General features: G+C 42.0%; 2 protein-coding genes across 4 annotated transcripts in view; both read left to right on the top strand.

The window, feature by feature from the left end:
• The window catches only part of ano1a (anoctamin 1, calcium activated chloride channel a), a 112,153-nt gene that overhangs the window by 44,299 nt on the left and 44,858 nt on the right, over window positions 1-22,996 (top strand). For all 3 annotated transcript variants that reach the window (XM_044029579.1, XM_044029578.1, XM_044029577.1), the window contains exons 6-11: window positions 3,669-3,723; window positions 9,599-9,650; window positions 20,761-20,816; window positions 21,051-21,092; window positions 22,098-22,162; window positions 22,540-22,674. In XM_044029579.1, the coding sequence (XP_043885514.1) occupies window positions 3,669-3,723; window positions 9,599-9,650; window positions 20,761-20,816; window positions 21,051-21,092; window positions 22,098-22,162; window positions 22,540-22,674 (405 nt within the window). The remainder of the gene's footprint in view (window positions 1-3,668; window positions 3,724-9,598; window positions 9,651-20,760; window positions 20,817-21,050; window positions 21,093-22,097; window positions 22,163-22,539; window positions 22,675-22,996) is intronic.
• On the top strand, window positions 9,657-16,140 carry LOC122771978. The gene is made up of 2 exons (XM_044029581.1): window positions 9,657-11,139; window positions 15,714-16,140. Exons 1-2 carry the CDS (start codon window positions 10,364-10,366, stop codon window positions 15,721-15,723), a joined length of 786 nt encoding a protein of 261 aa, XP_043885516.1. The 5' UTR covers window positions 9,657-10,363; the 3' UTR covers window positions 15,724-16,140.

Genomic DNA, 22,996 nt, shown 5'->3' with positions numbered 1-22,996 from the left:
AAGCTTTCATTCATTTAAGCTCTTTTTTTTTAAGCTCTCTCTCTTTGTCACTTGTGCACTAACATTGAGACTGCAAACAACTATTCGACACTCGACATGTTTACTTAAAACCTGGCCTCTGGCAACCCACATTCAATAACTGCAATTCACTACAGGATGTGAAACAAGAAGGAAGCAGTACAACTGCTCTCTAAACCAACAACAAAGAATTAATAAAATCAAACAGAAACAGGGTTAAATCACAATGACAGCCTCACTGCATGTTATTCCACTATATATTCCAAATGTTCAACTTCAACTTTTTTATTGTCAAATATTCTATTCATGCATGACAAACAGCACAAATGAAATTTCAGTCCTCTCGGAGCAAAATATATAAATAATACAATATAATAAAATAAACACTCTCAGAAAGACATAAAAGGGCCATTCTACCGAATTCGTGCAAAGTCCAGAGTTGGAAACACATTTTCAAAAGTTGTTTTTTTCCAAAAACCTTGTCCATACATATATTGTACCATATTTCTATGGTACATATCTAGTAAAGGCGCAGTCAAATTTCATATATTAATGTCTGCTTGTTCTTGAAATGTTTTTCAACTCCTAAAATTTGTCACTACCGTAACACAGCAACACACTGCAATAAAAACCATTATATTAATCTGTTAATATTGTGTGTCCATACACCCTCTAAAGAATAATTTTAGTAATTTATTATGAAGGGTTTTACAACTAAATCAATTAAAATAATTTTTTTAACAAATTTCAAAGTTTATTTTCTAAGACTCATCAAAATGTAAATGCAATCTTTTTTGTAAAATGAATTACACTGATCATAGAGATCTCAGAGTTCATTAGTTATTACATTGAATGTATATTTAACCAATAGTTATCATAAAATGTTATTTAATGACTCAATTCTTATTTTATTTTACAAAACATTCAGTGTTACGGTAGTGACCGCACTGTTACGGTAGTGACTGCACTGTTTTGCTCATGACCACAGTATTTTGTTTGCAAGGTTGTATTATATCCCCTCAACCTTATTGCTTAATATTAACTCATAACCTGCCTTTTAATGTGAATTTTACAAACACAAATGTTATGTCTCTGATATGTGAACTTTAGATGTGGGTTGTCTGCAGTCGTGTTGAGAGCTGCCTGTGGGAGCTGCCTAGTGTTTCTCTGAGCATAGAAACAAGATTGTATTTTCTGAGCAACCTGCTTGTCAATGCGCTTCTTAATCCATGTTTCTCTTTATAATTGGCAGACTTGTATTTTTTTCTGCAAATTGTGGATGAGTGTGTTATGAAAAAGAAGGGTATTTCTGCTATGCACAGGAACTCTGTGCTTCCATACTTCCTTCTGAGTTTTTGTTCTTGCAGAACATTTTGACTTCTCTGTACACACAACAAAACATAATATTTTGTTTTGAGCCCCCAAAAGTGTATTTACTTGCAGATAATATGTGTACGGTTGTGACAATTATTAATGCAACATGCTGATTTTCAGACTTTGGAACCCATTTACTTAAAAATTATGAGAGGTAATATCTCACCATGCAGCCATGAGGGACAGGGATGCAGTGTCATTTCTTGGTCAGAAATTCTGGGGTGTGACTAAAACCAGGCTCCACCCATGTGGTAAAACAACTCGTGTTACGGTTGTGACGTGAAAGTGTGGGACAGCATTTTTTAAAGCATGTTTTGTAATTTTAAAAAAAACTTTAAAATGAATCTAAATGTTTTACATTCTGTTTAAAAGAAACCAAACATATATTTTAAAATACACTATTGGAAAAAATGACAAAATTCTTTTAAGTATTATTTTCATGGATTGAAATTTAGGGCTTAGAGATTGGGACAACTACTTCCCAATAGAAAGTACCTAGGAAGGTAGCATAAATGATGATTTTGTATATATTTAGCTCAATTACTAAATAGTTACAGTCTTGTGTTTAACTAGATCATAACATCATCTTAGTAAATATTGAAGGTCTGAATTCTTAATTGTTTTGTTAAATAGTTTTTTTATTGTGGGACAGCAATTTGCACGAATTCGGTAGAATGGCCCAAAATAGACAGTCAACAGTCAAGGGCACTAGTGGTATTTACAAGATAACTTAAGATACAAACTTAAGATAAACAGGTCTGTTGCTGTTAAGGTGGGTTAGTGCAGAATAGTGCAAATGAGCAGGGGAAAGTGGAATGTACCGTCCCTGAGATCAGTGTGCGTGTATGTTTTGTGTATGTGTGTGAGGGGCGGGGGTCTATGCTGATGGCTTTTGCAGGTGAGGCGAGTGGTGTAAATATCCATAAGGGAAGGGAGAAAGACAGCAATAATCCTCTCAGCTGCTCTCACGGTGCGCTGCAGAGTCCTGCGGCAGGACACGGTGCAGGCTGGTCATGCTGGTCAGGATGTTTTCGATAGTGGCTCTGTAGAAGGTGTGCATGATGGGAGGTGGGCTTTTGCTTTTCTAAGTTTGCTGAGGAAGTACAGGCACTGTTGGGCTTTTTTGGCCAGTGATAGTTAGTGAAGCATGCCCACATACTTGCATACTTGAGTATTGAGAAAAGGGCCAATGACACGAGTGACAATCTAAAAAAGACACTGGGAAGGGCAGGCATATGTAGAGAGGAAGGTGAGTGGAGAACAGAAATCAGGGCCCGTTCTCAATAGTACTTGTGTACTTGAGAAGTACGACTGGAGTACATACTCACCAAGTACGGGAGTACACAAGTATGATTCTTCAATTGGAACAGCAGCTACTTCCTTGTTCTTCTGTTTGAATGGCAGGTGGCGCCAAGTGCTTAAACCTTATTACCGCCACCTACAGGGTTGATAAATTAACATATGAAATACTATAACAATAATAATAATAATAATAAAGGCATATATATTGTTATTATTTTCACATTTAAAATTTTGAACTTAATTCATTAATTTATATTTATTAAAATATACAGTACCATGTGGAAAATATTACAGCAGTGTAGAGTAGTATATATGTACATATTATATTTAAATACAGATACAACAACATATCTATTGATCACACCAAGCATCTAATAACGTCTGAGCCAATGGATCCCAAGTACACTCAAGTTACCACCCGATGCATACTTGGTAAAACGGGCAGAGCGAGAACACTTCCGGGTATGAGAACCGTACTCGTTGCTCGCGTACTTGAGAATTGTAACAGAACTTGGACTGAGGCTGATGACGTTTCACAAGTACGGACAAAAGTATGGATATTGAGAAAGAGCCCAGGTGTGGCAAATCAGACGCAGGTGAACAGGATGAGGCTCATAAAGAGAACAGGGAAGGGAGGGGGAGTGAGCAGAGACAGCAGGTAAGTGGGAGAAACACAAGCACACACAGGAAGGAGAACTACAAAATAAAGCAGAGAGAGACAAAAGGAGACAGACACACTTTTTACTGACAGTTACTACTTGAACTACTACAATTGTGCAAAATATTTAAAAAGAATTGTTCAGAATATACAAAGCCATCACTTTCCATGGTTTGTATAAAAGTTAAATTGCACTGTTTTCGTGCAGCTGTATTTTCTCCAAAAGTAGTATTAAGTGGATTTAAGTATTTGTTTGTTTGCTTGTTGGTTTTATATTTGCAACTTAACATCAATCAATTTTGCTTTTTGTTGCCAGATTTGATCTGTCTGACAGGAACAAGTTCTTCGACAGCAAGACCAGGAGCTCAATAGTAAGTATTGGCTTTAGTTAATGAGTGGCTGGGAAGTAGTTGCTTCAGCAAGTCACATTGGATCTTAAAAAAAGAAGCACAAACTGTGCTCTTTGTCTTCTCTTTTCTTGCTTCTATGTGACCCTTTAAAGGGACAGTTATTGATTTATTATTGGATTGTGATTGTATAAGGTATCTATTCAGGGGGCACTCCTTGTGAAAACATGGCTGTTCATGGAAACAGATTTACCAGCTTACCTATACTATCTTAAAATAATTATGTGCCACTCCTCACCTTTAGACAGCCTTTAATTCAATCAGATTAAAAGCTTTTAAATACAAACACACATTTTAATTTACTGATGGAGGCAGCAACTACTGCTGTGATGTGACATGAATTTTCTGATTATTTTCTATTAAAATGAATTTACTGAAGTGGAATGATCATGTTGAACTGTCTAAAACAAACAGTTGTGTTTCAGCATTAAGTCTCCCCTATAAAGGCTTGATGCCTGAAATGCATCTCTCTCTTATGGTTCTTAGTTAAAATGTTAAGCATTTTACAGTAGTGGTAAATCAGTTATGTGGTTCAAATATAATATTATGAGGCTGTCGCTTGCTGCTTTTATCACCCTTGTATTAAGTCAAAAAGCAAAGAAATACTCTCTCTGGTGACACAGATGACACACACACAGGAGATGTGAGGAGAGTTTGTCTCAGACAAATTTTTACTTTTGTTTCCGCACTGTTTGATGCATTTGAAAACTAGTGACCTACATGCAGTAGCCTCATGGCTATAGCCACATTGTCCTCTGACCGAGTTGTGGCACTGTGAACCGTAGAAGGAGCAGCTCATCAAAGTTCACTGTATTTTGGTTAAACTAATTTCAGCAAATAATTGATTAATGGTTAAAGCTGTGGTTGGCAGAGTTGCTGGCAAAATGGTTGAGTTTCAAACACAGGTTATTAAAATACTAAAATAACATTTTGGAATTAATGCTCTTCTTACTAGATGGGCATGGGCAGATGTACTTGTTAGTTGCAATCTCTCCATCTCTGGAACGCTCAGCCAATGATTTGTTTATTTTTTTGTCCGATTCTCTTTTACACTCTTCTTTTGTTAGGTTGTTTGGTAGAAAATGCAAAAATATGCAGAGAAGGAGTATTGGAGTGGCCAGTAGGAGTGACCATCAATAGTGTCCCCTCTCCCAGAGTTTTCCTCTTTTCTGGCACAGCAGACATGTGGGGGTTTCTGCTAAGCCCCAGGAGAACCAGTTGGTTTGGCAGGACATCATAAGCTGACAGGATAAGAAATTTGATTTGATTCAGCTCAGTTTTCCATAGGTCTTACAAAGGGATCTTCCCGTTTATTGCCTGCTCCCATCAAGTCTATGCTTCTTGCTGTTTCATTGTGACCATCCTGCTGGTGCGGTTTTCCTCCAACTTGGCTCGGATTTCATCTTGGACAAGGTGGTGTCTTTCCTTAGCCTGATCAACTGCCTACTGAGCCAGTTTATTGGATTGCAGCAGTGTCATTCAGTTCAGATGAAATGGTATTTGTTTGTTATTCTACCTGTAATGGCTAAGCCTAAACTGAAAGCCACTGAAGAGCTGCCATTCAGGTTTACAAGAATAGAAAATGGCTAATGACTTAGCTGATGCGCTCGTTGCTATGTTACACCGCTCCCCGTAATATTTAGAAATAAATCAGTCCCACTTCATCCTCTGCTGCTTTGTGTTTCTTTTATTTCTCACCGCATGCAAGAACCAATTATTGTCCATTTGTTTTTACAACGGACATCGGTCAAAAACTATGTTGCACGTTCATGGCCAAGGAGACCAATATCAGTGAAATAGCTCAGCCAGTGATAAAGCCCTAATCCAGCTGCAATGAGGATGTTACTTTTCCAGAGGTGACTCAAACTTAATCAGCTGTAATAGTCCATAATGAGTCCACCAGCTTGTAAGGGATGAACCTAGGTGTTTGGCTAGGCCAAGCCACACAACTGCCAGGTTACCTCCACAAGCCTCCTGGATAAGCTGGGTGACAACTCCTGTATGCTCAATACATCCTGGCACCTTTGGAATTTGAACTCCCTCTGTCCCTCTGTCTCCACTATTTTGCCACTTTTCCCCTCCTCCAGATGACTGATGATCTTCCATAGTCTTCTCAAGACTCTGGGGCACAACATAGTGCACATCAGTGGTCCAAGATCCTGATCTGTCATGTTGTCACTGTAGCTGGCACTCTGGTACTTGTCAATTGATGCCAACATGTCAACTGATGCCACCATGCCTCTACCATGCCCATGGATTCTTCACGCTCTGTGTTTGCCCCTTCTTCTGTGCCACACAGCTCTCCAAATGTATGTTAGCTTTCTCCTCATGACTCTGCCAGTCCAGCTTTGTCCTCTTCCCATGCCTGCTTGAACTGCCATATAAGCAAACTGAGTTCCTGTGGCAGCTGGCTGATCTGTCATTGTTTTGGACACCCTGACTTACTGGTTGCATGCTGTTCCTTCACACTGAATCTCTCCACTACACTGCCACACCTCTTCTTATTGGCAGCAGGCCATTTAACCTGGTGATATTCTGACCTTGTGGTGCGTGTAGGCCCTGGGCACTATAGGATGACTCCTTTGTCTTACCAGATGGTGAACCTGTGTGTTGCACCACTGGCTTTCCTATCATGCACTTCATTGTGGCATGGTGGCTCTTCGGACTAGGAAGGTTTATGTAGACTTTACGTCTACAGACTCATTGTCCTATATCCAATTGGTCAATACCTGTGTGTCCATCCTGTTTTTTACATTTATACATTAAATGCTGCTGCATTGAGTTACTCACATAAATGTTAACTTTTGTTCCCTTTCCCACCTGCAGCACTTTTCCACAGAATGTCTGTGAGTGACATGATAGAAACATCAACATGCCCACTCGCTCGGTCACTCAATCGTTCACTTGCTCCTTCACTCACTCATTGTTTTAGCTGTTGCATGGGCTCAGTCTATATATTTTAGGGGGCTGGCAGCCTAAATAATGTTTAATGTACAGTGCAACTAGGGCTGTAATCAACCAAATAAATTCAAAATCGACTAGTTGGGGGGCTGGCGGCTCTGAAACTGTTTTGCATCACGTGCATCTGCACAATATCATGAAAATTTACTATATACTGTAATATGTTGATATTGTCTCATTGGTATTGGTTGGTATCGACTTATAAATCGACCAGTCGACTGGGACTGTACAGCAACTGTAGTGCAACTGATGTAGTCTTTTTTTATTCACTCATCCAGCTCCTCCAAGTCTTCTTCATCTTCCGGGTTCTCCCTTTAGGGGTCATCACAGCAGATCAACTGCTTCCATCTTGCTCTATCCCTTATGTTCAGCTCCTCTGAGTGAAGTCTAGAAAAGTCGCAGGGCTGCAATGCGTGTGTGAAAGCTGTGTAAACACTGACACAGCACTTTGAAGTGACTGGCTATTTTCATTGACATCACATTATTAGATGAATCATAACAGTTCCCAGCTCTGTGAAGAGCTTTGTGTTTTATCCTGAATTGATCAGCAGTCTCTCACAAACTTGGTTAATTTTACTCTTAACAACTTCAACACCTGTGCTATTTCACATGTATACAATGACCTGTATCCACCTCTATTTGTCTAGTCTACTGTATACAGTTGCAAGAAAAGTATGTGAACCATGAGAAATTACCTGCATAAATTGGTTATAAAATGGGATCAAAATCGGATCTTCATCTAAGTCACATCAATAGACAAACACAGTCTTATTAAACTAATACCTCACAAACAATTGTATGTTTTCATGTTTTTATTGAACACACAATGTAAACATTCACAGTGCAGGGTGGAAAAAGTATGTGAACCCTTAGGCTAATGACTTCTCCATGAAGTCAGGAGTCAGCCGACCTGGAGTCCAGTTAATGAGACGAGGTTGGAGGTGTTGGTTAAACTTGCCCTGCCCTATAAAAACACACACCAGTTTTGAGGTTGCTATTCTTGTGAATAGCAACCTGACACCCAAAGAGCCTGGGTGTCATCCTCAACAGCAACATCAACCGCCTCCGCCCCTCTCTCACTCCTCATACCACTGCCATCCTGGTCCACAGTCTTGTCACTTCCCATCTGGATTATTGTTATACTCACTTCTGTATGGTCTCCACAAACTACAACTGGTCCAGAACTCTGCTGCCTGTATCATCTCACAAACCCCCTCCATCCATCACATCACACCCTTCCTACAGCAGCTCCACTGGCTCCCCATCACACAACGCATCAATTATAAAATACTGCTCCTCACCTTCAAAACCATACACAACCTTGCAACTCCGTACCTCTCAGATCTCCTCCACATATCCACTCCTGCCCACACCCTCAGATCCTCCTCCTTCACCCACCTCACTGTCCCTCCTGCCTGTCTCGTCATCATGGGGAGCAGAGAATTCTGTATTTTATTCTATTGTTATGTTGTATTTGTGTGTTTTTATGCAAGGTGACCTTCTGTGTCAAAAAGGCGCCAACAAATAAAATGTATTATTGTCAGTCAGTCATCATCTAACCGCTTTATCCTCCACCAGAGGGTCGCGGGGGGTGCTGTGCCAATCTCAGCTACATCGGGCGATAGGCGGGGTACACCCTGGACAGTTCGCCAGTCCATCGCAGGGCCACACACAACTAGAGACAAACAACCATTCACTCTCACTCCTACGGTCAATTTAGAGTGTCCAATTCACCTAATCCCCACATTGCATGTTTTTGGACTGTGGGAGGAAGCCGGAGAACCCGGAGAGAACCCACGGGGAGAACATGCAAACTCCATGCAGAAAGGCCCTTGTTCCAACCGGGGCTCGAACCCGGGTCTTCTCGCTGCAAGGCGAGAGTGCTAACCACTACACCACCGTGTGGCCCATGTATTATTGTTATTATTATTATTATCATCATTATTATTATTGTTATTATTATTATTATTATTATTATTATTATTAATAAGAAGCATTGCATGATGTAAACGATGCCTCGTACAAAAGAGTTCTCAGAAGCCCTACAAGTAAGAATTGTTTACTTGCATACAGCTGGACAGGATTACAAAAGTATCTCTAAAAGCCTTGATGTTCATCAGTCCACGGTAAAACAAATGTAGAAAGTTCAGCACTGTTGCTACTCTCCCTAGGAGTGGCCTTCCTGTAATGATGACTGTAAGAGCACGGCACAGTGTCACAGTGTCAGCTAAGACACAGAAATTTCTGGCACATGCTAACATCTATGTTGACAAATCTACGATACATAAAACATTGAACAAGAATGGAGTTCAAGGAAGGACAACACGGAGGAAGCCACTGCAACAGAATGTCTTCAACAGAAGAAAAACATCTCCTGGAGTGACCCAGTCAGAGTCCTGAACTCAAACCGATTGAGATGCTATGACCTCAAGAGAGCAATTCACACCAGACAGACCAAGAATATTGCTGAACTGAAACAGTTTTTTTAAAGAGGAATGGTTCAAATTCCTCCTGACTGTTGTGCAGGTCTGATCTGCAACTACAGGAAACGTTTGATTGAGGTTATTGCTGCCAAAGAAGGGTCAATCAGTTATGAAATCAAGGGTTCACATACTTTTTCCACCCCGCACTGTGAATGTTTACATTGTGTGTTCAATAAAAACATGAAAACATACAATTGTTTGTGAGGTATTAGTTTAATAAGACAGTGTTTGTCTATTGTTGTGACTTAGATGAAGATACAATTTTGAATTGTATGACCAATTTATGCAGAAATCCAGGTAATTCCAAAGGTTCACATACTTTTCTTGCAACTGTATACTCATATATTAGGACTGAAACTGTTTAGTTATTTATAACATTTTGTTTAATACCTTAGGTCTATGAGGTACTGAAGAGGACAAGATGCACCAGAGCCAAATACTCCATGGGTAAGACACTGTATATACAGTAGCTCTAACACATACACAAGATAACTCAATATTAAGTTAATCTAGAATCTAACCTTATTACTAGCAAAGTAAATCAAAATAAAACTTGATTTGCTTGAAAAGATGTGATCAATGATCCCTCTATCGTTTCCACTATGACAGCATGTTTCGTTCTTGGGCTGTTTCTTTAGCCTCTATCCCGGGACGCATCACATGCACATGCATACATTCCACTTTACAGTACACGGTATGTAAACAAGAATGCCATGAGAGAGCCAACACAATTCAAAGTGGATACTTTCAGAAGAAATGAATAAGAGTCTGTTCGAGCAAGAGTTCACTTTGTGAAGGTTTTCAGTCAATGATAATGTGTGCTTCAAGACGGTCGATGGGTTTGGCTTCTTCCTGCCCTCTGAATTAGTAAGTACATGCTAACTCTACAAGCCGGTATTGCATCAGAGCTGACCATCAGAATTCTGCCTGGTTGATATGGTGCTTTGTTTTGGTTTAAGCAAGAAAATGTAAATTAGTAAATACTGGCAGAGAGAAACAAGGAGCAGCTACTTCCAGTGATATCCACAGCTCTTATTGGGAGGGAACTGGGTCACACCCTTCAGCACATCTTCAACAGGAGCTTGGGACTGGGGAGGGTTCCCCAGCAGTGGAAGATATCGTGCATCATTCCAGTCCCAAAGAAACCCCATCCCAGAAAGATGAACGACTTCAGAACTGTGGCCCTGACGTCGCACGTGATGAAGACCATGGAACGACTGGTGCTTCATCACCTCAGGCCACAGACCTGCCACGCCCTTGACCCCCTACAGTTTGCTTACCGGGAAAAGGTGGGAGTGGAAGATGCCATCGCCTTCCTGCTACACCGATCTCTCTCTCACCTTGACAGAGGCAGCGGTGCTGTGAGAATTACATTTTTGAATTTCTCCAGTGCCTTCAACACCATCCAGCCTCTGTTCCTGAGGGACAAGCTGTCTGGGATGGGAGTGGGTTCCCACCTAGTTGCCTGGATAAGTGACTACCTGACCAGCAGACCTCAGTATGTGAGACTGGGGGACTGCAGGTCTGACACGGTGGTCAGCAACACGGGAGCGCCGCAGGGGACTGTGCTCTCTCCTGTCTTGTTTACCCTGCACACGTCCGACTTTCAGCACAACTCAGACCTCTGCCATGTGCAGAGATTTGCGGACGACACTGCCATTGTTGGCTGTATCAGGAGTGGAAAGGAGGATGAGTACAGGGAGCTTATCCATGACTTTGTCAAATGGTGTGACAGCAATCATCTGCTCCTAAACACCGCCAAGACCAGGGAGATGGTTGTGGATTTCCGGAGATCCAGGGTGCACCCAGAACCAGCTCATCAAAGGGGACTGTGTGGAGGTGGTGCACACCTACAAATACCTGGAGTACAGCTGAATGACAGGCTGGACTGGACCACCAACACAGATGCTCTGTGTAGGAAAGGACAGTCGTCTGTGTAATGTATTGCTGTGAGTTCGCATTTTGCCTTTGAGCTTCCGTACTGTTTACCTGTGTGTCCCTCGCTGCATACTGTATTGTCGTGTGTGTGCGCGCCAACTGGTCAGTAGTAAAACACAAGTTCTCTGCATTACTGCCTCGTTATTGTGTCTCCACATTATATACTCAAAGTGAGTATATCACATGGTGTCAGAAGTCTGTCAAGAACAGTACACGCAGCCATGAACACGCAGTTTGACCACCCGACCACGCGCTGCCACGCGAGTTTCGTTTTTGACGGTCCACTCTCGGCGCTTGAAGCTAAACAGAAAGCCGGCTGGCTGGGAACGTGGATCGGCGAACAAGGCAGAGAAATTTACAAGACACTGACGTGGGCGGAGGGTGAGAGAGAAGACCCGACTAAAGTTTTGGATAAGTTTGCCAACTACATCAGGCCAAGAAAGAATAAAAGAATAGCCAGGCATCGTTTCAAGCAGAGGAAACAAGGTGCAACTGAGAGTTTTGACCGCTTTTTGAAGGATCTTAAGCTACTCCTAATGGACTGTGAGTATGCTGACTCAGATGACATGTTGATTGATGCTATAATAGCAGGAGTTAAAGAAAAACGTGTCCAAGAAAGGCTGTTGGACAAAGGTGAGGATCTGACATTGGCTAAAGCTATTGAAATTCCCCAGCAGTTCGAAATGTCACAAAAGCAAATGAGAATTGTTAGAGAGGAGGACTCACAAGTGTCAGCAGTGGCTATAAGAACAAAACACACAGCTTATGCTAATAAAAAATCACATAGTCACAATGCACCGACAAAGGCCGCTCAAAAACAGACAGGAAGCAAATTCATAAATTGTCCAAAATGCGGGAAACACCCACAACACGCATGGAATCAAGGAAAGTGCCCAGCTAAAGGCTCTGTATGTTCCTGCTGTCACAAGCCAAACCACTGGGCAGCAGTTTGCCGCAGCCGTGGCGTGAGCACAGTGAGTGTGGAGCCAGAGGACACACTGAAAGAAGAAATACTGGAAATAAACCTGACATTAGATGATGTTCCAATGGCAATTGTGGCAGATGACAAGTGGATTGTAGACATTAGTGTTCTGTCCCAGGAAGTGCAGTTTAGAATAGACACAGGTGCAAAGTGTAATACACTGACACTGGACTGTTATCAGTTATTAATGCACACAGGTGAACTGAAGCGCTCGAACAAGGTGCTGCGCTCCTATTCAAACCACAAGGTGAAGCCAGTTGCTGCAGTTGACCTTCCCCTGAAATACAAGGAACGTGAAACAGAAGCAGAGCTGGAAATTGTGGACATTGTTCAGGAAAACGTGCTCAGTGGCACTACAGCTGAGGCCCTTGGTCTGATTGTTCGGCTGGACTCGTTGCAGGATGTTGCTAATGGAAATAAGGTGAGCACTAACACTGAAGCTGCTCTGAACCTCAACACACATGCACCAGCTGGACTGAAGGAGTTTCCTGAACTGACATGCACCACAGGCACTTTACCAGGCAAATACAGCATAAAGATTGATCCAGATGCGAAAGGTGTTGTGCATCCAGTGCGCCGACAACCAGTAGCACTCAGAGCTAAGATAATTGAGAAACTTCATGAGATGATCAAGGACAGTCACATTGTCAAAGTAGACCAACCGACAGAGTGGGTTAGCTCTATGGTCGTTGTCACACGTAATGACAAAATTAGGATTTGCATCGATCCAAGTGATTTAAACAAGGCCATAAAGAGGGAGCATTACCCTATGCGCACCATAGAAGAGGTCATATCCACTATGCCTGGTGCAAAAGTATTCTCAGTTTTGGATGCAAAATCAGGCTTCCTGCAGATAGAGTTAGATGAAGCATCGTCCCTGCTTACAACATTTAACACACCAATAGGCAGGTTTAGATGGCTGAGACTGCCGTTCGGTATAAAATGCGCACCTGAAATTTTTCAGCGCATCATGGACCAAATGCTGGAGAACATTGATGGAGCCACAGGCGTGATGGATGACATCCTAATAGCAGCACCCACGATGCAGGAGCATGACGTGATACTGCGCAAAGTAGTGGAGAGAGCTACAAGCTATAACCTCAAGCTGAACTTCAGCAAGTGTCACATACGCCAGTCAGCTGTGCCATATGTTGGTCACCTGATTACAGCTGATGGGTTAAAGCCAGACCCAGCGAAAACTGAAGCAGTGAGGAACATGCCTCCGCCAACAGACAAGGAAGGTGTTCGTCGCTTCTTAGGGTTTGTGACATACCTGTCAAAGTTCATACCAAACTTAAGTGAAGTGGATGCTCCACTGCGACAACTTGTGAAGGGCGATGTTGAGTTTGCATGGCAACCAGCGCAACAACAGGCGTTCGACAAGCTCAAGCAGCTGTGCACACACCCCCCTGTGCTCAAGTTTTACGATCCAGAAAAACCTGTGGAGATATTTTGTGACGCCAGCAGTATGGGACTAGGAGCCGTGTTACTGCAGGGCAACCAGCCTGTAGCCTTCTCATCCAGATCCCTGACTGATGCAGAGACGCGCTATGCGCAAATTGAAAAGGAAATGCTCTCTATCGTCCATGCCTGCATCAAGTTTCACCACTACATATTTGGTAAGCACGTCACAATATACAACGACCACAAGCCACTTGAGGACATCTACAAGAAGCCGTTGCTGTCTACCCCGATGCGTATACAAAGGATGCGCCTGCGACTACAGTGGTATGACATCACAGTGAAGTACAGGAAAGGAAAGGACATGGAGCTGCCTGACACCCTTTCCAGAGCACAGCTAGCAGACAGCGTGCCAGAGGCAGCTGGCTTAGAGTGTGTTTCCATGCTCAACTTTGTATCAGTGAGTGATCAGAAATATACTGAACTGAAAGAACGCACACAAGAGGAGTTAAGCCTTCTCCAGCGCACAATTCAGCAAGGCTGGCCAGACAACAGACGGGAAGTACCTACTCTGGTTCAACCCTATTGGGACTCAAGAAGCCAGCTAGCTGTGTCTGATGGCATAGTGTATAAGGGACTACGCATAGTGGTGCCACCCTCCATGCAAAAACACATGTTAGAGCTCATACACCAGTCCCATTTAGGAATAGTGAAGAGCAAACAGCGAGCACGTGAAGTGTTATACTGGCCAGGTATGAGCGCTGAAATTGAAGACTTGATCAGAAACTGTTGCAAGTGCGCCGAAATCCAAAACAGACTTCCCAGGCAACCACTTATACCAACAGAAACACCAGAGCTGCCATTTGAGGAAGTTGCCTCTGATCTGTTTGAGTTTGAAGGAAAACGGTACATTGTACTTGTAGATTATTATTCAAAGTACATTGAAGTGGATGAACTGAGAGATCTGCGCAGCCGCACTGCAATAGAAACACTGAAAGTTCAGTTTAGCAGACATGGAATCCCTGTCACCATTAGGACAGATAATGGTCCACAGTATTCATCTGAAGAATTCAAGGAGTTCTGTGAGAGCTATGGCATCCTGCACAAGACATCTTCACCACACACACCACACTCTAATGGTGAAGCAGAGCGTGCAGTGCAAACAGTCAAAAGGCTTTGGAGTAAAGCACCTGACAAACACCTTGCCCTGCTAGACTACAGAACTACACCGCTTGAAGCAGTAGGCCTGTCACCAGCCCAACTGCTCATGGGCAGGAGGCCGCGCAACAAACTGCCCACTGCTCGTGCACTACTTACACCCATAGCTCATGACCCTGACCAAGACCAAGCATACTCAGAAGCTTTACTACGACAGCAAAAGAGCAAGCAAACACAGATCTGCCCTACAGCCTGGAGATGAAGTTAGAATGGCTCCACATCCTGGAAGCCGTAAGTGGATGCCTGGAATTGTAGTTCAGCCACACTGTGCGCCACGGTCCTACATCGTGGAAAGTAGTGGTGTAATGTTTCGCCGTAACAGCCAACACCTCCGTACCAGCACTGCGGCTGCCAATCAGTCACGTCATATGGTGTGTGATGAGCCTTGGCATGAGACCTCTAGACCGCCCACAGTGAGAGAGCAGCAGCCCCCACCAGAACCACACCCTTCATCACATGAGGTAGCACCATGCCCCCCACGAACCCGACCAGGTGAACCTTATACAACCAGACGTGGCAGATTGGTGAAACCCCCTGATAGACTTAACTTGTAATTTGATGGACTACTATATTGTTCAGCTCCTTACTAACACACAGGGACAGGTGTGGTAAAGACGAAGTTGTATTGTTACGTTGAAAGAAAAAAAAAACTGTAGAGGAAGTAAATTTATTATCATTATGTTATAAGGACAAGAGAAGTTTGATGTAATTCACTGTTACATTGTTAATACTAATGAAACAGCGGTGGTAGCAGTTTTCTTTTGTTGAGGAAGGGAGATGTAATGTATTGCTGTGAGTTCGCATTTTGCCTTTGAGCTTCCGTACTGTTTACCTGTGTGTCCCTCGCTGCATACTGTATTGTCGTGTGTGTGCGCGCCAACTGGTCAGTAGTAAAACACAAGTTCTCTGCATTACTGCCTCGTTATTGTGTCTCCACATTATATACTCAAAGTGAGTATATCACAGTCTGTACTTCCTTAGAAGGCTCGCATCCTTCAATGTCTGCAGGAAGCTGCTACAGACCTTCTACCAATCTGTGGTAGCAAGTGCCCTCCTGTACTCAGTGGTGTGCTGGGGGGACAGCCTAAAGAAGAAGGATGCCTGGACAAACTAATAAGGAAGGCAGGCTCTGTTGTAGGCACAGAACTGGACAGTCTGACATCCATAGCTGAGCGACGCACACTCAACAGGCTCCTGTCCATCATAGACAGTCCACACCATCCACTACACAGCACCATACACAGACAGAGGAGCAGCTTCAGTGACAGACTGCTGTCAGTGTCCTGCTCCACAGAAAGACTGAGGAGATCATTCCTCCCCCATGCCATCAGACTCTTCAACCTGCATCATACATGACACAAACACACAAACACACATGTACATGTTCATTTCATTCTTTTCAATGTTCTTTATTCTTTATATTTTTTATATCTTTTTTCTTTTTTTATACATATGTTTCAGTTTATATTTAGACTTGCATGCCTCTTATGTTCTATTTTGTAACATATTCTTGGAGCTGCTGAACTGTGAATTTCTCTGTGAGATGAATAAAGAATCTATCTATCTATTGAAAGCACAGTATTGTTTTTAGTCTTGCAAGTACTGTAAAATATAATCCTGCCGATGATTGTGCAGCAAACACCAGGTAACACGTGTCTATAACCACTCCCATTGTGGAGCAAAGGCCGGGTAACTGATGGATGAGCCTCTGTTGGAGGAATATCCAACTTCAAACTAATTTCACCACAGTCTGCCACCACTGCTTTTGGTAAATAATGAGGTCTCGGTGGTGAGATATTCTGATGGTCACATTTTCTGATAACATTGCTTGTTGTCTTCAGTTGTTTCTCTCACTTGACTTTGGCTGTTAATCAGGTTGGTTTTATTATTCATTTCATGACAACATTACTGTATGTTAGCTGGTGGTTTTTTATTTAGCAAGGTAATTTCTGCTAATGTTATCATCATCAGATAAACATTTAGCTGGCTATAATAATATTGACTGCACAAAACAAAACTTTTTTTTTCATTAAAAAGTTGTTCAAATGTCAGTGAATAGTACTCAAAAATCATAACCAATCTCAACTCAGCTAAAACTCATTGAGAACTGTTTATAGTTTCTATTTTGTAGAATACAGTGTTAAGTGTGAATAAAGAGTCAATAATGGGTACATTTATGACTCAATCTGCTTTAGTGTTGGATGTTCTGTTCCTTGAATTTCATAATACTGTTGGCAATACATTATCCTATAACCTTTAGTAACAATACATACATGTGTCTAATTTTTATTTCTTTATCTTTATTTTTCAATGTCCCAAACTCTCAAATAAATATTGGTAAACACTTGCGGTTAATACCGCATTAAGAAGTAAGATTATTACACTACTAGTTAACAAATGCTGGCACAACAATATAAAATATAATTAATTATATACATTTACTGGCTATAAAAGTTGGATCAGGATATTTATGCCTTATTTTCCATTTTCCACCTTGTGCTGATAGTAATCCTGTGATAAAACCATGAGGAAGAAAGTTGTGAAAGATTCTAACTAGTATTACACCGTAAATTATTAATTTTGAATAAACTACAAATTATAATTGAACACAAGCTCATTTGCAAACTCTACACTCAACTGACATTATCTGTGGCCAATATCTGTAATATGATTAAGTGTCTGAGTAGCATGTACGACAGTGCAATTACAGTCAGCAACTGCTTGTGAGTCGAGAATCTAAAATAATGCCCTTTAATGCCACTGACAACTTGAACATACTCAAACCCAATTGATTGAATTAGCCAAGAAATAGAGGAATTCATACAAACCAAATACTATTGGAAGAACCACTACCAACAACATAAAATGATAATATAATAAAATAAATTAAAAAAAACAATAGTGGACTCAGCACAACATACAGTATAGTAGCAAAGGATGAACCTAAAAGTGTGTGTTCCATGCCCAGTCAGAGTCATTTGTCTGGAGATGGATCATTTTAAGGTCTAAAGTTTAACGTCCTGGCCATTTCCTGAGACCCATAAGCAGCTGCAGCATTTCATGGATGTTTCCAACTTTTACAGACAATTCATCCAGAACTAGAGCTCGTCTCTCCTTTCACCACATCCTCAAAGAGGCCTTCTGGTGGTCCTAGTCTGGGGATGTTGCCTTCCAGACCCTGAAGAATCGCTTTAGTTCTGCACCCATCTGCACACGGAGCAGACGTCTGTTGTGGAGGTGGATGCTTCAGACATAGAAGTGGGGGCTGTCCTGTCCGATGAGCAGCCAATGATCAGAAGCTCCACCCATGTGCCTTTTAGGACATTGGCAACTGGGCGCTTCTGGCCATCAAGCTGGCCCTGGAGGAGTAGCGGCACTGGCTAAAGGGGACCAAGCAGCCCTTCCTGGTGTACACCCTTTTCTTCACCAGGTTTAATTTCACCCTCTCCTACAGAACCAGCCCCTGCAACATCAAGCCTGACTTCTGTCAGTTCCAGAGGGAGGAGGATGACACCAGCACATCAGACACAATCATCCCATCCCTGTGTGTTGTAGCATCCCTGACCTGGGAGATTGTGGAGAGGGTTAGAGGCCCCACCGCCTGTCCTCCTGCCTGTCCTATACGTGCTTGCAGCCCTGAGGTCAGATGTAATCCAGTGCTACAAGGTTGTTTTGCCACACTGGATGTCCTCTAGCAAAATGACTTGTGGTCCACGTTAGAGTAGGAGTATGTCAATGCCTGTCCAACCCTCAGCCAGAACTAACTGTTGTATCAGACCCATCCTCCCTGTGCCACATCGCACAGGACCGGTGCTAGAGCTTACCTCCTGAAGGTGTCACACTGGTACTCCTCACCGGCCAACCATCATCACTCTCAAGTTCCAGAGTACCAGGTGGACCAAAAGGTTTGGCTGTCCACCTGCAAACTTCCTCTGCGTGAGGAGTCCAACACACTGGGCCCCAGGTTGATAGGATCCTTCACCATTGAGAAGGTCATCAGCCCTGTGGCAGTCCAGCACATGCTTCCCTGGTCTCTGAGCGTGAATGCGATCTTCCATGTACCCAGTACCTCAATGATTGGGAGGGCTATGGTCCCTTTCGCCAGCAGCATCCAGACCAGCCCTCCCACGGCAACATTGACAGGGGCCCTCTCCGTAGGACACCTGCTACTGACCCTTCCACTGCACCCGCTCCTCCCCCAGGGGAGGACTCTCTGTCTGAAAAGTCTCCTTGGAGGAGGAGGATCAGTAAGTTAACTGGTCTCCTATGCAGCCCAAGGACATGGAGGTCTCAGATTCTCAAGAATTGTAGTCTATTTGAGTCTTCTGTTCATGACCACAAGTCCTGCCTTTGCCCTCCTGGTTCATGTTTGCCTGTGCCTGTGTTTTACCACAACAGAGGATCTGTTCACTGTAAATTGTGTGTTTGCCAGTGAAAAATACTCCAGGTTTTCTAATAATACAAAGCTTATTGCAAATTGGAATTCCTTTAATTTTTATTGTATATTGTAACAAGAATTAATTTATCTCAAAAAAAACATGTACAATATAACATATCCCCCCTCTTCTGAAAAAAACAAGTCACCTGGAAAGGTTTTCAGCTCTAAACCGCACTCATCAGGTTTATTATTATCATTTTTCACTTTGTCAATTTAAAAAATAAATACATTTCACTGTGGCTGCAGCAGATATTCAGATATTTTTCCTCATTCTGTTTTGATTGGCTCACTGTTTCATAATTATACATGACCTAGCCAACCACTGTTAAAGGTGACATTGAATGCTTGTATCACACATATATGTTAGTTATGGAGGTCTACTTACATATATTAACTTGTTTTCATGATTAAAAACCTCCTAATCGCTGCAAACGAGCCGATCAAAATATCTCCTCACTAACGCTCTCGTCAGCCGCGCTGTTTCAGACCAAAACCACACCCCCAGAATGTGGACTGTGTTGTGATTGGCCAGCCAACGAGAGCTTTCCCACTGTCCTGTGATTGGCCAGGTACCTGGAAGTGACGTAATACATAGGCCATATATAGACCTCTTAGATACACAGCTCCCCCTCTGGCACGGTGGATGCTCTGCATCTCAGCAGCTACGAGAGTAGTTCTTCTTCTTCTGCGGTTGAATGTACGCAACCGGATGTACCCGGACTAGTGCCCGCACCAGGAGGCGCTACGGTGGTGACAGGAGTGGTGAGGATTTCTGATCAAATTAAGGAAGTGCCGATCCGCTTCGCAGAGCCCAGGAAAACAATACAACACTATTTTCTCAGCAGTGGCTGAACTGTTGTTCTGAAACTTTAGGGTTTCATAAACGAGGTAATGACGCAGATACACACACACAAACGCAGCGTTAATTGGAGCTTCCGGTCTATGTGGCCTTTAATGGACTGTAACCCACTACTGTGGCTTGGTAAGTTGAAAAATGAATGATGAATGACTGTGCAGCATTTTCATTATGTTTTGCTGTCGTGGAGCTTTGAGCACTGCACTGGGATCAATGGCTGAAGATGTGTTATTAAAAAAAATAAATGTTTACACTGTGAGTCATGGGACATGCAAGAAGCATGGCGGAGCATGGTGTCTATATACATAAGTTGTCACGGATGACTACAGACACCATGCTGTTCTCTGTGAATTGATGCTTTGGTTGTATTTATATACTTCAGTACATGTATCTGCTTTATTTTAAAAAATAAAGACATTATATCTCATTATGGAACCTGTAACCCTTTGGCTACATTTCTGACTTCTGCTTTTGAGTTTTACATGACTGTATTTTCCAGGCATTACTCACTGGTGACATTAACAAAGTGACATTATGGGGACTTGTCTTCCTTGTCTTCCTTATGGGGATAAAAAGCAATTCTCCATACTGTTTAGTATTTAAGGTTATAGATAAATCTTCAGGAAATTAATGTAAGTCACAGTAATGTCCTCTGAGGTGATGTAAACCAGACTGTGTGTGTGCCTGCCTGGATTGTAATTCCTCTGAATATGCCTTTTTACAGGGATTACCAGTCTACTGGCCAATGGCATCTACACATCTGCTTATCCTTTGCATGATGTAAGTACATCTACATCACATCCCTCTTTCCTGTAGAACTGAGATCAGTTTAATTTTTAATATTGAAATCAGCTACATGTTCTTGATACATGCCAAATATTACTAGTGTGTAGATTACGTTCTGGTTTTTAAATTAAATGCATTATTTGTCCTTGGTGACCACAGTGTATTTACTGATATTAGATATAAAATCTTTGTGGAGGTCAGTCATGTGTGTGCATGTGTGTGTTATAGGGAGACATCGAGGGTGTGAATGCTCAGCCTAATGACAGGAAGGTAAGTGTAATTAGTAAATTGAGGCACGTGTCACCACACCCACAATGCCAGTCCTAACAAATACTGATTCATCAGTCATTGTCAGCTCTTAGAGTGTACCAGCTGCAACTGGAATACTCCACCCTCACATTCAGTTAAGATTTCCCCTTGTTAAATCATGGATGTATATCATTTTTTTTCCCACCCAAAATTTTTATTAACCCAAATAAATTATCCTTTCCTCAATTACACAGTCTAGAGTGAGCAAACACTTCAATCATTCACTGGACAATGGTTATAGCCAGCTAAATGTGAAGTCTGAAATTCTCCGGAAAGTGTGCATTACTAACAAATCTGGCAATTGATTTGTGTATTCCTCTAATCCAGTGACACTACAGTGAAACCTGTGACAGGTCACAGTATGTGTATCAATCTATGGTCTGGATCCTCCTCACTGTGGATTTGGTGTCCGGATGTTGTCTTTGTGCAGAAGCAGAGGGTTGTGTTTTTGTAAACCTTTATTGCAACGAGAATGGGCTTGGTGGAGCCTGGATAATTGTATATGAAACATAAATGCAAAAAACAATAAATAAATAAATTAAATAAACTCTAAAATAATAGCAAAACAAAATGAAGATATACCCCGCCTATTGCCCTATGTCAGCTGAGATTGGCACAGCACCCCCTGCCACCCTCATGTGAAGGATAAAGTGGTAGAAAATGGATTAGTAAGTTAAAAATTTATTTTAACTTACTAACAAGGTACTTACTAAGCAATTTCAACTCATTCTTCATATTATTTAAAAAAGGTTTTATTTTAAGAATTTACATTTGTGTATTTAAAAATGTTCAACTACTTCATATTGAAAATGATCTGCTGTGAATAATTAATAATAATCATAGAGTTGACTAGCTTGGTTGACTAGTTGACTTATATGATGCAAGTTATATTGCAGAAATGTTATTTTTGAACAAAATACAGCTGATTTCTTTGTATCGGTTGTTGACTCTTTACTTTCTTTACAGCTTTTGTATGAGCAGTGGGCCAGCTACAGTGTCTTCTACAAGTACCAGCCCATTGGACTCATCAGGTCAGATCAAAAGCAGTGCTCTTTGCGTCAACTTAATTATAGACACATTCACTACCTCAAATGGCTTTATGGGCTGAGCAGCAAAATGAGTGATGAGGATTTTCACAAGCAGAGTGAGGCTCTAGTACTCACAAAGTAATCATGTGCTGAGAGTGAGACTCAAAATGTGAACTGAATGTAAAGTTGTTTCCTGTTAAACATACTCAGAGTCAGGGAGTTTAGCACTGATGGAACAGGCATACAATGAGCAAGACGACACAAAGAATTACTGTAGAGTCCCTTCACACAGGGAAAAATACTTTGACCTTCTGTGACATGAAATGTGTCTTGTTGTTGTTGACCAGATCACCTCTCATGTCTTATGTCTCCATCCACAGGAAATATTTTGGGGAGAAGGTTGGACTGTATTTTGCCTGGTTAGGCGTTTACACACAGATGCTGATTCCTGCAGCCATTGTTGGAGTCATTGTATTCCTCTACGGCTGTGCCACTGTCGATGATAACATACCAAGGTACACACATATACACACATCTAACAAGGTTTAATTCAACATGTTTTTCAAGGGATAGTTCAGGAATGACACTGCCTGCTCACTCTGCAGAGAAGTAGTTAGGGTCCTGCAGTCACATGCTCACTGAAAACATGACTGAAAGGAAGCAGGAAAACACCAGGAAAACACACATTTACACTGGCTGGTAGACAGCCTTTTCTAACACGAAAATGAAGTGTGTTTCATTATGTGAACCATTCATTTCCATAAATAAAAACAGCTTATTTACATCATGGCATCTTTAAGACTACATCTATGCTACTGCATTTTCATACGTAAACAG

This window comes from Solea senegalensis, linkage group LG7, assembly GCF_019176455.1.
Source record: "Solea senegalensis isolate Sse05_10M linkage group LG7, IFAPA_SoseM_1, whole genome shotgun sequence".
Lineage (NCBI taxonomy): Eukaryota > Metazoa > Chordata > Actinopteri > Pleuronectiformes > Soleidae > Solea > Solea senegalensis.
This window is presented reverse-complemented; position numbering and strand designations above follow the sequence as displayed.